Here is a 21,135-nt window from a genome sequence, read left to right as displayed (position 1 = left end):
AGGATCCCTTGGCCATGAGCCCTTCTTCCGGGCTTCAGCTTGATAAGATCCTATATCCATAAATCTATCCTAAATGACACCTACAACACCCTCAGCTAAAGGCTTTATTTTTTGTGAAGCAGTTATCAAGATCAGTGGCTAAATAAAAGTTATGGGTTTCTCTGTGTTGCTATTGTTTGTTTTCTTTCTGTTGATCTAGTATTTGTAATACCTTTGGTATGCTCCCCTGTGTTAGGATTGGCTATTTTCTGGTCAATGTTCAACAGAGTAATAAGACTACAGTTTCCGTACTATAATAATGAATCTCTTCTGTGCGTTTTTTTTGCAGGGAGGACTGAGGAACAGCAAGCATGAGTGTACACTGTCATCACAAGAGTATATCCACGAGCTGCGCTCTGGCATCAGTGAGGACAAGCTGCTCATCTGCCTGGAGTCCCTTCGTGTCTCTCTCACCAGTAACCCTGTCAGGTATGGTCCTTACTCTCTTACTGACTTAAGCCTTTTGATTCTTAGGTGGAACTTAAGGGTTCCAAAGTGCAACGTGTCCTTAAATGAACCTCCATTCTGGCCAACCTGTTCCTCTGGTTATGTTCTACCCTCCTCATGGGGAACATCTACTGACGTTCACTCAATTCTCAGTACAGTTCTGACAAAAAGTTTATGCAGACCTCATTTGCTTCATCTATTGCTGCGTTCACACAGGCAGTCCAATCCTGATATTATTTCCACTAATTGGTATATTGACCAATCAGACCAATCTCTGAAAAAGATCTGATGTGATTGGTCTAAACACCAATTAGTGGTAAAAATATCAGAATTGGGCTGCCTGTGTGAACACAGTAGAAGTTGGCATCTGCTGGATACCTTCCATTTGCTAATTGGATCTATGTCAGGAGATCTCTTAGGCTCTGATTCACACAGAGCGATGGGCTTGGTTGAACAAGAATAGCCCATAGCATTGCCCATTTAAAACAAGCATAGAGTGGAAGTCCATAGCCTGTCATTCCATCACCACTCTATCCATTAGGTTCTAATAGATAGGAAGTCCCTCTTTTCCACATCAGAAAGCCAGCCATTCTCTGTCTCTGAGACCTTAATAAGCATGGCTGCCCTCACCATAAGATCGAGTGTCTTTAATATCTCTCCGTTTCCCCCATCACCAAGAGTGGCATTCGCTGCCCACAGCCCCTATTTTTAATCTGTTTTGATAATAGTTAATGTTAAGATAATTCAGTTTTTCTCTGTCCTGTGCCCGTTTATAGCAAGCTTTGATGGGCCTGTCACTCAACCATAATTAGGCCACGGCAACTGCGTTGTGGGAGCCTTTTTCCACCCACAAAGTTCTCATCTTCCGTTCTTGTAGATAGGGATGTTCAAATTTAATTTGGTCCCAACAGCCCGGAGGAACCCTCAATGACAGCCGAACACTCTCAATTATTCACCAAGCCCCACTGTCGAAGAGATGTTTTTTAATGCGAATCAATGAATGGTGCATATAAAGTGATTATCAGATGAGTGGCAGATCTTCTTTTATGACCGACCCCCAGTCCTCGGAGATGGCCCGGCAGTAGCCCCAGAGGGCCATTTATTTGTTCTGGGAGATACAGCGGAGGCAATATCCTAGCATCCTAACAGCTTGGAAAACGACTAGGCTTTGGTGTGGTCTCACTGGAAAGATCATGCACACCCACAGAACAACACAACGTGCTCTGCACTCCAAAGCGATTAATAGATTTCTGCAGAAAATTCCCCCGCCCATCTTTCTCACTGTGGCTGAGTAACAGTGTAGCTAGAAACCATAGTTGGAAAAACAAGGTAGACAGCAAAACTTTTTTTTTCTCTTCCTTTGAAAAAATCCCACCAATGACGGATAAATACTCCGCCTCAAGGTAACCTCCCAAGTTCTTGCTTTCATTAAGATAAAGACATATTTGTATTGTTTGGCTTTATCTGATAACAGAAAAACTGTTCCCAGACCTGCCTTTGTGCTGTTTACCTTCTGTCTGCCTGCACATTAATCAGGGGGAAATTGGCGTAAATCATTTCTGTTTGAAAAACCCACATAACGCTCCCTTTGCACCTTGCCGAGCTGTAAAGTTCAGCACCGCTAGCTATGAAAATCACACCACTCCTCCTCACACGGCAAAAGGCCAGTTAGTGCCAAGGGGACCGAGGGAGGCCAGGTTCGCCCTCTGGATGTTTTCAAACCGGTGAACTCGTGACCACAGAGGGAGGGAGCGGCGCTCTGCGGCAGCGTCTTGGACGCCCACGGAAGGCCAAGCTTAGCCAGGAGAAAGGCACCCTGGGGTGAGATGGGGGGGCTGGGAGAAGCACAGCGCTGTTTGAAGCCCACCCCGCTGCTCCTCTTCAGGCCTCTCATTGTTTTACTGAAAGTGAAGGGAGCGGAGGAGGAGATAGAGGGGACATGTTGGCCTCTTGGAGCATAACGAAGGTTACTCACAATTAATATGAATGCACTTAATTGTCATGGATCACAACACACAGGAAATCAAACTTGCCGGCCTGTGTTCTGATTGCACTATGTTAATGTAACCTTTCCTCTGCCATAGTCGGTGTGTTGGGAACAGCCATGCAAAACACAGCTGCGTAATGCACTGTATTTTTGAATTCCAGTACCTACCACCTGTGGACTACGTAAGGACAGGCTTCATTGCAAGTGCTCTTTCATGGTAGTTTAATAATTAATTTAACTTAAACAAAGGTAGACAGACGCCCATTATCTTGGATAAAATATTCTACGTAAAAAGTACTTTCTGGCCAGGGTAGAATGGCAAAATAGTTAACACCTACAAAGTTACCACCTTGAATATTACACTGCCAAAACGTTATGTGGCTGCTCAAAGTTGTTGCTTTCAATGACTACCAGCTTAGTGACCTGACCACCAGCTTTGGCTATTTCTGTTGCTCTTGTTGTGAGTTCTTCAGTATAGGGAGGAACATTGCTTGCAGAGAAAATGCAAATCACCCTGCAGTTTTGCCATGGGCTCATTACTCACAAGTTCTCCAGTTATTCACTACTTCTTCTCTCATTTACCATGGTAGTCAAACTGTTTGCCTGTGTTTGAACAACAAATGTGTTCCAATGAATTCATTTTAAATTCCTTTGGCGTAAATGATTGCGTTAGTAAATATATATTCCATATCTATCAGATTGTAATTCTGGGGTAGCTCTATTCTATATTTATTAAGGTACTCTTATACAAATGGCTGATATCTACATTTGGAAATGTAGTTGAACACGGCACTATGGTGTTTTATCTGTCTATCCATTTTGATAAAGTGTAGAATGCAGCTCAACTCTCTCCACACTTGCTGATCACTCAGCCCAGTGTAACATACAGCTAACTGCCAAAAAGGATGGAAACACTTCAGTAAATGAGGGATACAAATTATATTGAAAGCAGGTGCTTCTACATGTGTGGTTCCTGAGTTAATTAAGCAATTAAAATCCCATCATGTGTAGGGTCATGTATAAAAATGCTGGACAGGCCATTATTTTGGCCACCATGGCTATGCCCCCCATTGGATGACAGTGCCCCCACCAACAGGGCACGAGTGGTCACTGCAGGGTTTGATTAGCATGAAAACTATGTAAACCATATGCCATGGCCGTCTGTAAACAGATCTTAACCAAATTGAACACTTATAGGAGATTCTGGAATGGCGCCTGAGAGAGTTTTCTACCACAATCAACAAAACACCAAATGATGGAGTTTCTCATGGAGGAATGGCGTTGCATTCCTACAATAGAGTTCCAGACACATCTATGCCAAGGTGCATCAAAGCTGTTCTGGCTCAATGCCCTATTAACATCATTTATGTTGGTGGTTCCTTTAGTCTGGCAGTTACCTGTATTTTCAGAGACCGTGTGAGAAATGTATACTGCAGCGTGTGATAATAACACAGGGAGAAAGATCAATACAGCATAATTATTTGACCAGTACAAAATGACCCCGAACCACCACGATGGATCATGAATGCTAAACGCGGCTGTCCAAAAACACTTTGGATGCTTTGTTTTCTTTCGGCTGTGTGTTTTAAGAATGATTAAGAAAGTTGCTATGCTATTCAAACAAGAAACGAAAGACCAATAAGTGGGACTTAGAAATTCATTAAACCACTGCTGTTTGTGGACAGCCAAGTCCCCCTCCCCCCTCTTTAGTTTGGACATTCACTTCTTAATTTACACTTATCACGACTCCGTCTCTCGCCACTCTCCAAAAAGTTGTTTCATTCACTTTTAATCCGCAGACTTGAAGCAAGATGCCAACTCAGATAATCATGGGCTCTTATTTTCCAATGTATGTATGGAGAGTTCATGTGTGGTGGTTTATCTAATGGTGTTAGTTTTTGTTTTTTCACCCATTAAAAAAATGATATATGTATGTTTTCTTCTTCTCTGGTGTTGCAGTGTGAGAGAAGTGCCACAGGGCTGGCAGCTGAAGGAATTCAGAAAGCAAAGACGTATTTCTGAACTTTTTTTCACACCCACTCATGCACAAACTCGACAGGCTTTTGTCATGTACATTTATATTTTGCTTGCTCCGCTTCCCACTTCTGAGTTCACTATCTGGGTGTAATTGTCCTCTGGCAGGGTTAGAGCTCACCCCCTCTGAGCTACATACCACTACCTGTCCTGATGCTCCACCAATACCTTCCTAATAAAAGGAAGTAAGAGCGTTCTTAGGTTCTTCACAGGGAACACACTGCTTCACACATTCAAAAGCCTGGCTTTGGAGTTCCTCGTGCTAAGCCTTTAATATTACAGTCTGACTCCCTTCAAATCCCAGCAGTGACTTTCATATTGAATTTGCTCGACTTGCTCGACTCAGATCCCCCAGACAGATTTAGACCAAAATTGAACTTGGCTCCAACTTTTCATTATGTGGGAAAATCTTCATAGCATGACTAACATTTTCTCTTGGGCAATTTGGGGGCCTTTGTGTGCAGGCAGCCGTGGATTGCTGCTGACGCTAGGAGTTTTCTCCTCTTCTAGGTCAGGCCTGGAGAGTCAAGATGGAGCATTGTAGTGATCTCACAGCTACTGCCAGGGCGTCTGTGTCTATCGGTCTCGCCAGCTTTACCCCGGCTTAATGCCTGTAGCCACGTGCTCTGGAGGTAACACATAGCTCCGGTAATGGGCTTAATAGTAGCTTTGAAGTGGGGATGCTTCTTTATAGGAGGCGCCTCATCAGTCTCCAGTCGGAAGAGAACAAAATGACTGACTGAGAAAACAATTAAACACCCACCAAGTGACTGACTGTAGGAGATGGGTTTTCAGAAAATTCACACTTCAAAACAAAAACGACCTCCACGAAATGTTGACGTCGGTAGCTGTTTGTTTGTTAGAGAATCCGTGGTGTACATCTCTCTGCAATAACGGCTTTGTCGAAGGTCTTTGCTGAATCCCAGAAGCCGGCTTCTGAAAACTCTAGGAGGTTTCTTGACGTTTGGAAAACAGGCATGTCGAAAATTATAAATACTGTATTCTCCGCTTTTGAATTTAGAGGCCATCCACTTTCTAAAAGAGCAGCTATATTAGCAACAGCCGGGGCCTATTGACAAACCTTCATAAAAATTAGGCCGATCTACTGCCCAGCTACCATCAATATAATTACTACAGGTATAATCACAGTTCTTGTATGTTACTTAATTTCTTGATGCTACCTATCCCGTTAGCGGGATAATTGTCATCAACTACCGCTGAATTGCATAGCGCCGCATTCAAATAATATTACTAAAAATATTTATATTAATGAAATCGCATGTGCAATATAGCAAAACACAGCCTAGCATTTTGTTAATCCACCTGTTGTGTCAGATTTTGAAAATATGCTTTACAGCAAAAGCAATCCAAGCGTTTGTGTCAGTTTATCGATCACGAGACAAAACATTATGAACACCTAGCATCAAAGTAGCTTGGTCACAAATCAGAAAAGCAATAAAAAAAGCAATGATCTCTTACCTTTGATGATCTTCGGATGTTTTCACTCACAAGTTACACAATAAATGTTCCTTTTGTTCCATAAAGATTATTTTTATATCCAAAGTACCTCCGTTTGTTTGGCGAGTTATGTTCAGAAATCCACAGGATCGAGCGGTCACGACAACGCAGATAGTTGTAGTAGTATCTGTAATGTCCACAGAAAAATGTGAAACGTTTTTTATAATCAATCCTCAGGTTGTTTTTAAAATATATAATCGATAATATATCAACCAGCACTGTCTCTTTTTCAGTAGGAGAGGGAGAGTCAATGGCTGCCCCACTGTGTTGCGCAAGCAAAACTCATGCGAACACCCAGCAATCCATCGACGCGATGTTATCTTTCTCTTTCATTTTTTTTCAAAATAAAAGCCTGAAACTATGTCTAAAGACTGACACCTTGAGGAAGCGATAGGAAAGGGAATCTGGTTGATATCCCTTCAAATGTAGCGAAGGCAGGCTATGGAACATGGAGCTTTCAAAATAAAAGCCACTTCCTGGTTTGATTTTCCTCAGATTTTGCCTGCAATATCAGTTCTGTTCTATAAAAATAGTGCCCCCTAGCTGAAAGAGGTTAATAACCAACCTGGTCTCACTGTTTCTGCAGTGAGTTTGGGGAGACAGAGGTGCCAGCCCAGTTTGCCAGAGATGCTTTATTAAAGCGAGGGAGAGAGTGTTTTAAACTTTGTCATTTCTGGTGCGGAAATGGCTGCCTATCTCTGTCAATCATCCATAATTGATCCTCTGTATTCACTTTGTGATTCTGGACAGTGTTGTCCACAGCTAAATCAAACTCCACAGCGGTCCAAGTAAGTTGATATATGGCTTTATGAAACGCCATGTCCTCAAAGGCGTTCAAAAGTATATTTAGCTTTCTCGTATTCCGGTGGCGTATTTGTCTGGAAATATGTTTCCCCAAACTCTTATAGCCAAATGTGCTATAAATAAGACAGAAAGCCATAATATTCATGTCGGCTAGCTTTAGAATGGCCGTGTTTCTCAGTCTATGATGTAGTCTTTGAAAATATCCAGTGCAGGGTATGGCTAAGCTCTCCTACAAGGACAGAAGAGGACAAGATAGGCATATCACAGACTTTTTGGGTCAAGAGGCCTTTGCTTTCCCAGCTCCTCTCTGGGACATAATGGAAATTATATTTTTACTATTACCATCAACTTTGACTTCCTCCGGGAAGTAAGAAAATAAAGTTATCAAATCTTCAACTGTTGGTCCTGAAATAAATTGTGTCCGTTACCATGGGTTTGAAGAGGTCAGTCGGGATCGTCTATGCTGTGGGACTTCACTCTCCAGACTCCAAATGTTATTCTAAACCTTCCTGCACCCCCCTAGGCTTTCTTGAATATTTTTTTTTCTTGTCAAGGAGAAATACGTTTTGAAATGAGAAAATAATCTATGGGCCCATGAGGCATGATTTAAATATTGCTCCGTGTTGTTTTTGTAGTTCACACAATTTATATATTTGACTCTCCCCCATTTGTTTTCTGTTATTTTTCTTATAATATCCCAAATGTATGTTGTTTTTTTTCTTCACATTATCGTAAAGAGTACTACACGCAGGCCTTTTTTGAAACTGAAGAAACCATCTTTACGTTAATGCTTCATGTATATTCCAGTATAACATTCACACACTCAGAAAAGAGTGGGATAACTAGGTTAAAACTCTAACGTCGCTGAATTCATTGCAGCCTTTTTCCCCGAAGCAGTTAAGGAGACCAAAGATCCAAATCTCCTCAGTGACTGAGGTTAACAGATGGTGTCATAAAATGAAATGGGCGTCCCTCTTAAAATATACCCAGAGGTAGACATATCTACGGGAGCCCTGGAGTGAGGCATACATAATTCAAATTTGAATTCCATATTGATTTAGTTAGAAATTGTATTTTTGTGCAGGTACAGTTGTGAAGAGGCGGAGAGGTATGTCTGTTATAGAAAAATGTTCTGCGTTTTAGACACATCAACTATACTAGTTGTTCAGGCTCTTATCTTGTCCCATCTTGATTACTGTCAGGTAATATGGTCAAGTGCAGCAAAGAAAGACCTAGCATAGCTGCAGCTGGCTCAAAACAGGGCAGCACACCTTGACCTTAGCTGGACATACAGAACTTACATCAATAACATGCATGGTAGTCTCATGGTTGAAGGTTGAAGATAAATGTACTACTTCTCTTAAAGAAACATTTGTGTGTTGAAAATGCCTAACCACTTGTATAATCTATTTCAATACACTTCAAACCGACATACATACCCCACCAGACACGCCACAATGGGTTTCTTCACTGTACCCAAACCAAAAGCAGATTTAATGCGTCACTCAGTTATGTATTCATAGGTTGTATGTTTCAATCATAATATTGTTTTGAATGACAATGCCATTCAAAAGGAGGCAAATAATATGTAGTAAAACCTTTTGTCGTCATTTTGATGTCGCCAGATTGACTTTAAATGCAGTATAACATTAGCTAGTTAACTAATATTGAAGGGAGGTCACCTGATGCTCATTGAATGCAATGAACTGGTGCCGCCAGACATGGCAGCTTTGCTTCTAGCTCCTAAGCAACATTGCAGTATTTAGATTTTTTGTGTGTTGTTTCTTACACTATTAGCCCATAATGTTTTTTGTGTTATTACATACAGCCGTAAAGAACTTTTGGATATCAGAGCGGCGGTAAGCATTACGACCAGGAATACGACTTTCCCGAATTGGATCCGTTGTTCGCAGGCTGCTCCAAGACCGCCGGCGGAGGTATTCAGAGTGGACTTCTAGTCCAACTCAGGAGGTGTGCACACCATCCACCGCTTCTAAGTATATTACTCGCTAATGTTCAGTCTCTGGACAATAAAGTAGACGAGCTGAGGGCGAGGATATCCTTCCAAAGAGATATAAGGGACTGTAACATACTCAGTTTCACGGAGTCATGGATCTCTGAATATACTATCCCTGTCCTTACAGCCAGCTGGGTTCTCAGTACATTGCGCAGGCAGGAATAAAGAACTCTCTGGGAAGAAGGGTGTGGTGTATGTTTCATGATTAACCACTCATGGTGTGATTGTGATAACGTACAGAAACTCAAGTCCTTTTGTTCACCCGACCTAGAATGCCTCACAATCGAATGCTGAACGTATGACCTCCAAAGATAATTCACTTCGGTTATAGTCACAGCCATGTATATTCCCCCTCAAGCCGAGTCCACAACGGCCCTCAAGGAACTACACTGGACTTTATGCAAACTGAAAGCAAACAAAAGCACTCGCGCTGGGAAAACAATCGATCACTGCTATTCTCTATTCCGGGATGCCTAAAAGGCCCTCCCCTGCCCTCCCTTCGGCATATCAGATCACAACTCCATTTTGCTCCTCCCATCCAATAGGCAGAAATTCAACTCTTATCTGACCAAACAAAATCCATGCTTCAAGATTGTTTTGATCACGCGGACTGGGATATGTTCCGGGTAGCCTCGGATAATGATGAATACACGGACACGGTGACTGAGTTCATCAGGAAGTCTATTGGGGTTGTTCCCAATGTGACTAATGTGACTACCCAAACCGTGGATAGATTGCAGCATTCTCGCTAAACTGAAAGCGCCAAGCACTGCATTTAACCATGGCAAGGTGACATCGCCAAAGTCAAGGATCGGGAGGATGATCAGTTCTATGTTAGCGAAATAGGAAGACAATTCTAGATTTAATTTTGGATTGGAGATGTTTAATGTGAGTCTGGAAGGACAGTTTTCAGAGTAGGACAGGCGGGCAGCGATCAGTTGAAGAGCATGCATTCAATTTTACTTGCATTTAAGAGCAGTTGGAGGCCACGGAAGGACAGTTGTATGGCATTGAAGCTCATCTGGAGGTTAGTTAACACAGTATCCAAAGAAAGGTCAGAGGTATACAGAATGGTGCCGTCTGCGTAGAGGTGGATCAGAGAATCACCTCCAGCAAGAGCGAGAGAGAATCGGCCCGAGAATTTAAACCTGTGTCACCCCCATAGAGACTGCCAGAGGTCCGGACAACAGGCCCAATCTGACATACTGAACTCTATCAGAGAAGTAGTTGGTGAACCAGGCGAGGCAGTCATTTGAGAAACCAAGGCTGCTGAGTCTGCCAATAAGAATGTTGTGATTGACAGAGTTGAAAGCCTTGGCCAGGTCGATGAATACGGCTGCACAGTAATGTCTCTTATCGATGGCGGTTTTGAAATCGTTAAGGACCTTGAGCGTGGCTGAGGTGCACACTTGACTAACTCTGAAACCAGATTGCATAGCGGAGAAGGTACGTTGTGATTCGAAATGGTCGGTAATCTGTTTGTTAACTTGGCTTTCGAAAACCAGGGTAGAATAGATATAGGTCTGTAGCAGTTTGGGTCTAGTGTCTCCCCCTTTTAAGAGGGGGATGACCGTGGCAGCTTTCCAACCTATGGGAATCTCAGACAATACGAGAGGTTGAACAGGCTAGTAATAGGGGTTGCAACAATTTCGGCAGATCATTTTAGAGAGGGTCCAGATTGTCTAGCCCAGCTGATTTTTAGGGGTCTAGATTTTGCAACTCTTTCAGAACATCAGCTATCTGGATATGGGTGAAGGAGAAGTGGGGGAGTTTTGGGCGAGTTGCTGTGAGGAGCGCAGGGCTGTTTACCGGGGTAGGGGTAGCCAGGTGGAAAGCATGGCCAGCCGTAGACACATGCTTATTGAAATTCTCAATTATAGTGGATTTATCGGTGGTAACAGTGTGTCCTAGCCTGGGAGGAGGTGCTCTTATTCTCTTAAGCATGTCACTGTTTAGGTCACCTAGCAGCACGAGCTCTGAAGATAGATGGGGCGCAATCAATTCACATATGGTGTCCAGGGCACAGCTGGGGGCAGAGGGTGGTCTATAGCAAGCGGCAACAGTTTCTGGAAAGATTGATGTTGATAAGTAGAAGTTCAAATTGTTTGGGTACAGACCTGGATAGTAAGACAGAACTCTGCAGACTATCTCTGCAGTAGATTGCAACACCGCCCCCTTTGGCAGTTCTATCTTGTCTGAAAATGTTGTTGTTAGGGATGGAAATTTCAGAGTTTTTGGTGGTCTTCCTAAGCCAGGATTCAGACACGGCTAGGACATCCAGGTTGGCAGAGTGTGCTAAAGCAGTGAATAAAACAAACTTAGGAAGTAGGCTTCTAATGTTAACATGCATGAAACCAAGGATTTTACGGTTACAGAAGTCCACAAATGAGAGCACCTGGGGAGTAGGAGTGGAGCTAGGCACTGCAGGGCCTGGATTAACCTCTACATCACCAGAGGAACAGAGGAGTAGGATGAGAGTATGGCTAAATGCTATCAGGACTGGTCGTTTAGTGCGTTCAGAGCAGAGTGTAAAATGATCCGGTTTCTGGGCGTGAGAGAATAAAATGAAATGGTATGTTAAGGCATTTAGAGCAGGGCTAGAGGCTCTACAATGAAATAAGACAATAATCACTAACCAGGACAGTAATGGACAAGGCATATTGATATTAGGGAGAGGCATGCATGGCTGGGTGATCAATAGGGATCCAGTGAGTGGTTGGGCTGGCTGGAGACACGGCGATTCAGGCAGCTAGCAGGCCGGGGCTTAAAAGTTAGCCGACCGGGGCTAGCAAAGCTAGCAGAAGGGCCTTATAGGGACGTCTCGACGGAGAAAAGTATGTTTTGGCCTCTGCGTGCGATAACGTCGATTGACCAGTAGTGATGGATTAGTAGTGTTCCGAGTAGTAGTGGCCCAATAAATTGGCCGATAGATCTATACAGCTCCCGTAACGGCAGTAGAAGGGGTCCGGGTATTGTAACCCAGGAGTGGCTGATGGGCCTCTTTTTGCTAGCTGGGAGAAAGGGCCTAGCATGGGCTATCTCCAGGCTAATTGGTGCTTGCTCTGCGACCGACATTAGCCAGTACTCGGATAGCAGCTAGCTAGCTGCGAAGATCCAGGTAAAAATGTCCAGAGCTTGCGGTAGGAATCCGGGGATGTGGAGAGAAAATATGTCCGTTATGCTCTGGTTTGAGTCGCGTTGTACAAACTGGCGAGAGCTTTCCGAGCTAAAGGTTAGCTGATGACCTCTAGCAGTGGTTAGCTTGCTAGTGAGCTGGCTAGCTGCTGTTGGGGGATTCCGAATACGAGGTGAATAATACTTTAGAAAAAACAGATCCGCACCACATTGGGTGAGGTGGGTTTCAGGAGAGTGTTTTGAAGTTGCGTTTTAGAAAAAATATAAAAAAGATATGCGGGGACGGGACACGACAAGACGAGGACAAAAGACATCTGACTGCTACGCCATCTTGGATTGGAAGTACCTTCGTCCATTTCTTTGGGGAGTCTCCCACATGCCTTTTGGCAAACACCAAACGTGTTTGCTTATTTTTTTCTTTAAGCAATGTTTTTTTTCTGGACACTCTTCCGTAAAGCCCAGCTTTGTGAAGTGTACGGCTTAAAGTGGTTCTATGGACAGATACTCCAATCTCCGCTGTGGAGCTTTGCAGATCCTTTAGGGTTATCTTTGGTCTCTTTGTTGCCAATCTGATTAATGCCCTCCTTGCCTGGTCTGTGACTTTTGGTGGGTGTCCCTCTCTTGGCAGGTGTGTTGTGGTGCCATATTCTTTCAATTTTTAATGGATTTAATGGTGCTCTGTGGGTTGTTCAACGTTTTGGATATTTTTTTATGACCCTATCCTGATCTGTACTTCTCCACAGCTTTGTCCCTGACTTATTTGGAGAGCTCCTTCGTCTTCATGGTGCCACTTGCTTGGTGGTGCCCCTTTCTTAGTGGTGTTGCAGACTCTGGGGCCTTTCAGAACAGGTGTATATATACTGAGATCATGTGACACTTAGATTGCACTCAGGTGGACTTTTTTAAACAAATTAATAATCTAATCCTTTCATAATGCATACTTATTTACAAAGCAATTATTATTATTATTAGATATTCTCACAGAGCATATTTGCCCTAACAACAATTCCACCAAAAATGCCCCGTATGAATTCGGAGGGCATGAATGATTTAATATTAAAGCATTATAACTCTCACTAAAGCCTTCAGTCAGACAGAAGTTATACTTCAATTCGAACTGGATTTAACAAAAACAAAATGAAAAGCGCACATTTGTAAATCCAAAGTTTCAAAAGTAATTGGAAATGAAGATACAAATTATTTGTGACATTATGGTTACAATAAAGAATGTAAACAAAACGCTGTGTTTTTATTTACAGTAGTGATGGACAGCTGGAGGCATTTTGTTTTTCACTGTAACAGGTGTAGCCCAACATGCAAACAATGTTTCCTATTAGCAGGACAACAGACTCTTTATAGCCCGGCTAACATAGGTGTGACAATCCCCCAATTTGCAATGTATTTGATGCTTTAGTACTCTGAAGTGTTACATTTCTAACTCGACCTAACTCGACCTCATGCAGCCGCAAAATGTCGGAGAGCCATATAGATTGCAAAATAGTTGGGAAGAGATTCCATGGCACATGGTTTATGAATTGACACACAACTCTTCATAGCCCAGCCGCTGTAGGTGTGAAAATCCCCCCATTTGGCCCTAACATTTCTTCATCAACATCTTTATGCTTTCATTAATAATATAATAAGAGAAAAGACATTCAAAATGCAGATGTTTTTTAAAAACTACATTTTAGTTGCACTTCCCCCAGCTCCACGACCACGGGTAAAACCTTGCTGAGATGATTAATGTATTTGTTATATTGTTGTATTGGCAATTTCTCAAGACAAAACATATTGATGGCCTTTACCAGTTCATCTTTGCTTGTAATCTGGGCAGAGTTACGGATTAATGTTTTCAGTTAATGCCAAAAAAGTTAGATCGGGTTTAAATCAGGAGACCAACGTGTAGAGATTAAACATTTTTTTTTAGATATACTGTAGGCCTACCGTAGGTGTTGCAGGTCTTTATTTCTTTCTATTTACTTTACTACATAAAGGTCTGCTTATTCTGCTGGTGTCTTGACCCAGTTTATGCCCTCATTTGCAATGCAAACCTGGGCAACAGTGTGTTTTGGGGCATTGTCTGCATTTGGAGAAGAAAAATATATATTTAGCCTAACATCCAACATTAGATACAATGCTATAGATGTACATGTACGTAGGCCTAAACATAAAATAATGCTATAAGCCTACCTTGAAAGAAACAATGTTGTCTCAGAAACACCTCTGTGATATAGGGTCCAGATTATCTCTTGGCAATTTCTTCCTCAAAGAAATCTCGAGCCATGATACTTGAAAATGGAGGCAACAGTGAATTATTGTGGAACACATAGCAGTCCGTGACGTGTAGGCTACAATATTTTATTCAACTTTTACTTTGTAAATTGTTTACTTTGTAAAAATCAAATATTGACCTGGTCCATTTTGAGTAAATTGCATACAGTAAAGACCAGCAGTCAATTTATTTAAGCATTATTTTTGCCATTATTTGGTCCTACTTTACAGTATTGTAGCCTACTGTACCTGTTCATTTTCTCAGGCTTTCACGCTCCGCGTAACACAGGCATCTGATGATAGTGTTTGCGAATAGCACTGTCTGTGACCAAAATCTCCAAGTCTACCAGTAGTTTTGAAAAGACAGCATTTAGAGGTCAAGACAGCAAGTGTGTTGGCGAGAAAGAGCGAGAGGATTGAAACACACACAGTAACGCGTGGAATATAGCAATAAGAATGTCAGTTCAATATGCAGTGCAGATCACCTCTTATTACCCTTCTCAGAGTTTTAAGAATTGTGTGCGTTCCATTATTTGTGACATTGTGGCATTTAAAGCATATTGAAGATAGAAGCAATGGCCTACCCGCGTGTGGTCAACTATTTCAGCACCGTTTCGCGCTGCTCTGAGACAAGCATGGGGACTGGTCTTGATAAATGGATTAGATTTTCATTTTCACTGAATCTCCATTTGGGTATTGGTTAGACTACAGTTAGGGTGTGGACATGTTAGGGTTATTTAGCTCTTACTGTAGTACTGTAGCGAAGGGTTGTTATTTTTGTTTTTCTTGGAATAGAAACACCATAATATGAATCAAATTAATTAAGCTACATTTCTTCAAATCAATCCCATATACTATGTTATTACAAAAAAAGGTTTTAAATTCTCTAATACAGCCCATATAAAAAAAGGTCCAATGCTTTTCAAAGATGCCCTCTGGTGGTCAAACGTGCACTAACTAGCATTAATGGAAACAATGGCTGACACTTAAATAACGTGCTGTAGAATTGTGCAGCAGCCCGCAAGGTTTAAGGGTATGACTCAGCTTTTACCGGAGGAACCACTGTAAGCTACTCAGGAACATTCAATGTCATCTTGGTAAGCAACTCCAGTGTATATTTGGCCTTGCGTTTTAGGTTATTGTCCTGCTGAAAGGTACATTTGCCTCCCAGTGTCTGTTGAAATGCAGACTGAACCACATTTTCCTCTAGGATTTTTCCTGTGCTTAGCTCTATTACGTTACTTTTTATCCTAAAAACTCCCTAGTCCTTGCCGATGACTAGCAATCCCACAACATGATGCAGCCACCATCATGCTTGAAAATATGAAGAGTGGTACTCAGTGATGTGTTGTATTTGCACCAAATATAACGCTTTGTATTCAGGACATAAAGTTGATTTCTTTGCCACATTTTTTGCAGTTTTACCTTTGTGCCTTAGGATGGAAGAACGACATTGTAGTTACTCCTCAATACTAACCTAAATGACAGAGTGAAAAGAAGGAAGCCTGTACAGAATACAAATATTTCAAAATGTGCGTCCTGTTTGCAATATCACAACCATTAAACTGTAACTGTTTTAAAGTCATCATTGGCCTCATGGTGATATCCCTGAGCAGTTTCCTTTCTCTTCTGCAAATTAGTTAGTAAGGACACCTGTATCTTTGTAGTGACTGGGTGTATTGATACACCATCCAAAGTGTAATGAATAACTTCACCATGTTCAAAGAGATATTCAATGTCTGCTTTAAAAAAAAAAATCACCTGTCTACCAATAGCTGCCCTTCTTTGCGAGGCATTGGAAAACCTTCCTTGTCTTTGTGGTTGAATCTGTGTTTGAAATTCATTGCTAAACGGAGGGACCTTAGAGATAATTGTAGATTTGGGGTACAGAGATGAGGTAGTCATTCAAAAATCATGTTAAACACTATTATTGCACACAGAGTGAGTCCATGCAACTTATGTGACTTAAGAGCCTTTTTACTCCTGAACTTATTTAGGTTTGCCGTAACAAAACAGGTTGAATACGTAATGACTCAAGACATTTCAGTTTTTAATTTTTAATTAATTTGTAAAAATGTCTAAAAGCATAATTCCAATTTGACATTATTGGGTATTGTGTGTAGGCCAGTAACAATACATCTAAAATGTATACATTTTAAATTCAGGCTGTGACACAACAAAATGTGTGAAAAATCAGTGTGAATACTTTCCTAAGGCAAAATAGCTGCTGCATGTCCAGTAGCTAATGGGGATCCTAATGAACTAAACTAAACGGGGGGATAATTGACAGTCTATTGCTCTACATCCACATCTTTTGCAATTTCAACAACTTCCTTTTCCTTGTATATTTTATGCCACATTAAATGTTATTCAGAGTTTCTATTTACAGTAAGTTTCAATATATTTCTATGGATGTTGTCATGTTGCCCACACGTGTTTCCTGAAAATCAGGCGACCTAATTGTTCCTCTGTAAAATGACAGTTCACAGCGGTCTGCTGTTAGGGGCAGCTAGATAGAGATAATATGTGAGTTAACTGTTCGCAGACTGTTCAGACTGTTCGCAGTCCCTCAAGAACTTCTGCTTGAGAAGAAATACATAAAGCAAGAATACAACTATTTAATTCAGGCCTATGACTTGAATGATTAATTAACTCATCTCTTTGCACAGATATTCTGGTATTAGAATGAGGGAGGTGGCACTGACTGATTTCTTTCCTGGCTGTCAAGATGAAAAGAGAGCGTCTCACTAGGGGGTGAGGCATCTGTGGATGTGCAGGTCCTATACTGCTTACCATATCAAACCGTGGCATTCCTCCACAGAGGTATAGCTCCATACAACCCCTATTTCAATTAACGGGCACGATCAATTATGACATTTTGATAAATGTCGTCTAGCCTCGGTGCTGGAGGGGTCCAACACATCAACGGGGGCACACGGCCTGTCGTCCAGGACATTTACAGCCACCCGAGCCACGGCCTGTACCATCTAGAAGGCGGAGACAGTACGGATGAATCAAAGCTGGGACCAAGAGACTGAAAAACAGCTTCTATCTCCAGGCCATCAGACTGTTAAACAGTCATCACTAGCCAGCCTCCACCCAGTACCCTGCCCTGAACTTAGTCACTGTTACTAGCCGGCTACCACCCTGTATTCTACCCTGCACCTTAGAGACTGCTGCCCCATGTACATGGTTATTGAACACTGGTCACTTTAATAATGTTTACATACTGTTTTACCCACTTCATGTGTATATACTGTATTCTATTCATGGCTCATCCTATATAACTACTGCTGTACACACCTTTTCCATTCATATATTGTCCATACGGTCTATACACACCACACCAACATTTACATACACTATATATACAAAGTATGTGGACACCCCTTCAAATCAGTGGATTCTGCTATTTCAGCCACACCCATGGCTGACTGGTGTCTAAAATTGAGCACATTGCCATGCAATCTCCATAGACAAACATTAACGGGAGAATGGCCTGACTGACAAGTCAGTTCGTCAAATAGCTGCCCTGGTCGACTGTAAGTGCTGTTATTGTGAAGTGGAAACATCTATGAGCATCTATGAACTATAGCTCAGCCACAAAGTGGTAGGTTACACGAGCTCACAGAACGGGAACGCAGAGTCCTGAAGCTCGTAGCGCGTAAAATCGTCTGTCCTCGGTTGCAACACTCACTACCGAGTTCCAAACTGCCTCTGGAAGCAATGTCAGCACAATAACTGTTCGTCGGGAGCTTCATGAAATTAGTTTCCATAGCCGAGCAGCCGCACACAAGCCTAAGATCACCATGCGCAATGCCAATGGCGTCGGCTGGAGTGGTGTAAACCTCGCCACCATCGGACTCTGGAGTACCATCTGGTTTTGGCGGATGCCAGGAGAACGCTACATGCCCTAATACATAGTGCCACCTGTAGAGTTTTGTGGAGGAGGAATAATGGTCTGATGCTGTTTTTCATGGTACAGGCCCCTTAGTTCCAGTTAAGGGAAATCTTAACACTACAGCATATAATTACATTCTAGACGATTCTATGCTTCCGACTTTGTGGCCACAGTTTGGGGAAGGCCCTTTCCTGTTTCAGCGTGACAATGCCCCGTGCACAAAGCGAGTTTCCATCAGAAATGGTTTGTCGAGATCGGGGTGGAAGAACTTGACTGGCTTGCACAGAGCCCTGACCTCAACCCCATCAAACACCTTTGGAATTAATTGGAACGCCGACTGCAAGCCAGGCCCGACCTCACTAATGCTCTTGTGGCTGAATGGAAGCAAGTTCCAGCAGAAATGTTCCAACATCTAGTGGAAAGCCTTCCCAGAAGAGTGGATGCTGTTATGGCAGCAAAGGGGGCGGAGGGGGACAACTCCATATTAATAGCCATGATTTTGGAATGAGATTTTCAACGAGCAGGTGTCCACATACGTTTGGTCATGTAATGTATCTGGCATTGCTCGTTCTGATATTTCTTAATTCCTTTCTTTTAATTTTGGGGATTTGTGTGTATTGTTTTGTATTGTTAGGTATTACTTCACTGTTGGAGCTAGATGTTATCACAGGTGCAGCATTTTACTGCACCTGTAATAACATCTGTAAAATATGTGTAAGCGACCAATAAAATGTGATGTGATTTGTTGCCACTTTCTCTCTCTCGCCTCTTTCTCTCTCTTGCCTTTCTCTCGTTTCTTGCCTCTCTCTCTCGCCTCTCTCGCTAGGAAGGTTAATGTGCCTGTGTGGTCAGTCACATAGCCACTCCACCGTCGCCTGGTGCTGTCCACTCTCCCCTGTGCTGAAATTAGCCATGCATTTCTACAGGGTTTCTACATTGGTTTCTACAGGGTTTCGAAAGTGGTTTCTAGAGGGTTTTGACAGTGGTTTCTACAGGGTACGGGCGCTCCCATTGTCACTGTGTTCAAAGCAACATGTGCAACGTCTGTGTTACCCTTCCTCTTCATTCTTTCCATCATTGCCTATTGAGATCACAACTTTCTATTTGAGTCAAATGCTTCTAGGTATTTCATATTTTGACCTTTCTCCTTCCTGGTTTGTATTGTGTAATATGCCTGATGCCCAGAGGACAGAGGAGACATACAGGAAGTCGAGGTCAGAAAGTGGAAAGGCTAGGCCATTCATTAAGTCCTATTCACAAAGATGTCTGTATTTTTACTCATTAATAAGCTGCTCGTCACTCTTTTCTTGCTATTGCAAAGGTCATAACCTTTCTGAGAACCAATTGTTTGAGGATACTGACGTCTGCTTTATATAAGCTATAACAGCGTCTGAAAGGATAAATGCTAATTTCATCATTCCTGAGAATGTGAACTAAATACCTTCTGTCTGACCAAAGAGCAAAATGGAGATGTTGCGTGCTAACTGCAGTCATTGGTATACAATATTTTCTTGTTACCACTATGACTGATTTGCTTCATAGTATTTATACAATATATAACTATGCAGAGTAGAACCTTGTGTGTAATTAAAATACAATGTAATTGTTTTGGATGATATTCCAATGTTATATATGTGTGGGTGTTTGACATTCTCATTGGGCATGCTATTCTGGTTCCTTCAGTAAGTCATTGCATTGATTGGGAGGAAATGCTTATGGCCTTCAGAATGCAGAATCACAAGGCTGGCAGCCTGCCGGTGCTCAGGTTCAGGTTATAATGTCGAGAGCAATTTGTTGCTAAGAGCACAAGTTCTCAAGTGGAATACAGCAGTGCTGAATAGGTCAGGAGTGGCAGAGTGGGACAGCGGTATGGCTTAGCCCGTAATCCAATATGAAAGATATTGCGCTCTCACACAGAGCTCTCAATAACATAATACTCCCCGACGCCTGTCCCAACGAAATAACACAACAAGAATGAACAATGTTGGGCCACTGGCTGAAATCAATGTGCATAAAAGGCATCACAGGACAGGCCAGCTGGTTGGTCAGACAGACTGAATGCGTGTCAGATTCCACAGAACAATTCCATTCGGTCTGTTGCAGTGGACTGTGACATCTTATATAATTCTGTTTTTTGTGGCAACATAAACAAACCAGCAGAAATAGTACACATAAAATTGGTCCGTCCCTAAGGCAAACCATGCCTTTTATCATTAGCCTGCGGAATGTACATGATTGTGGAAAGTAACACGATTTGATGGCACTTAACTGCAAGATTATATCCATCAATTGCTCACGAACAAGTTCCACCCCAAGTTAATGAGATCCTGATGCATGCCACAAATTGAGGGAGGAGGAAGCTGAAAGGGAAGAGCATCCTATTTGGCTACTGTGCTGTTACGTCTTTGACAGACCGATGGACCGACAGACGGATTGGCAACATCGACAGAGAGACATACAGACAGATAGACCTAACTTCACTATCTATCCACTTCAGGCACCTCCAAACGAAAGCCGCTTGATTTCCCAGCAGTGAAAAGATAGCCGCCTCAGAACAATAAAAGCTTGTCATAACATGCTAGGGACGGGATGCGTCTTCAACTTCAGCTTTCATCTATCAGTGTTGTCTGTGGAATAGCGCTGTTTTGCTTTGTTTACTTTCCATCTTGTTGAAGAAGAGGTCGTGTTGAGACACAGGTTATTTCAACCACATGGATTGTGTCATATCACTGTCCAGCATATCAGGCCTGGCTGGGTGACCTTTAATCCGCCTGAGCTACAAACTTGTTCACCCAATGGATCTAATTTGGGTGTCATGGCAGCTTTTGCGACCCCCCCCCCCCCTCTGTTTTGCACTCCAAGACATTGTACACAACCGCCTGGTATTTGTGCCTTGGATCTCAGGTTACACAGCGCACCGTGTAATAATCAGAATATCTCTCCACAAATATTGGCTTCATTTCCCCTAGCTCTCGCATAAGC

The 21,135-nt window shown here is 42.4% G+C and overlaps 1 protein-coding gene across 13 annotated transcripts in view; it reads left to right on the top strand.

Annotated features, from left to right (window-relative positions):
* Positions 1–21,135, top strand: part of diaph2 (diaphanous related formin 2) — a 705,396-nt gene that overhangs the window by 167,493 nt on the left and 516,768 nt on the right. For all 13 annotated transcript variants that reach the window (XM_090198585.1, XM_090198584.1, XM_090198577.1 and 10 more), the window contains one exon: positions 329–468. In XM_090198585.1, the coding sequence (XP_090054711.1) occupies positions 329–468 (140 nt within the window). The remainder of the gene's footprint in view (positions 1–328; positions 469–21,135) is intronic.

Source organism: Oncorhynchus mykiss, chromosome 14 (genome assembly GCF_057628025.1).
Source record: "Oncorhynchus mykiss isolate SJ-2025 chromosome 14, ASM5762802v1, whole genome shotgun sequence".
NCBI lineage: Eukaryota > Metazoa > Chordata > Actinopteri > Salmoniformes > Salmonidae > Oncorhynchus > Oncorhynchus mykiss.
The sequence above is the reverse complement of the archived record's forward strand: the minus strand, read 5'-3'. Positions and strand labels throughout refer to the sequence as shown.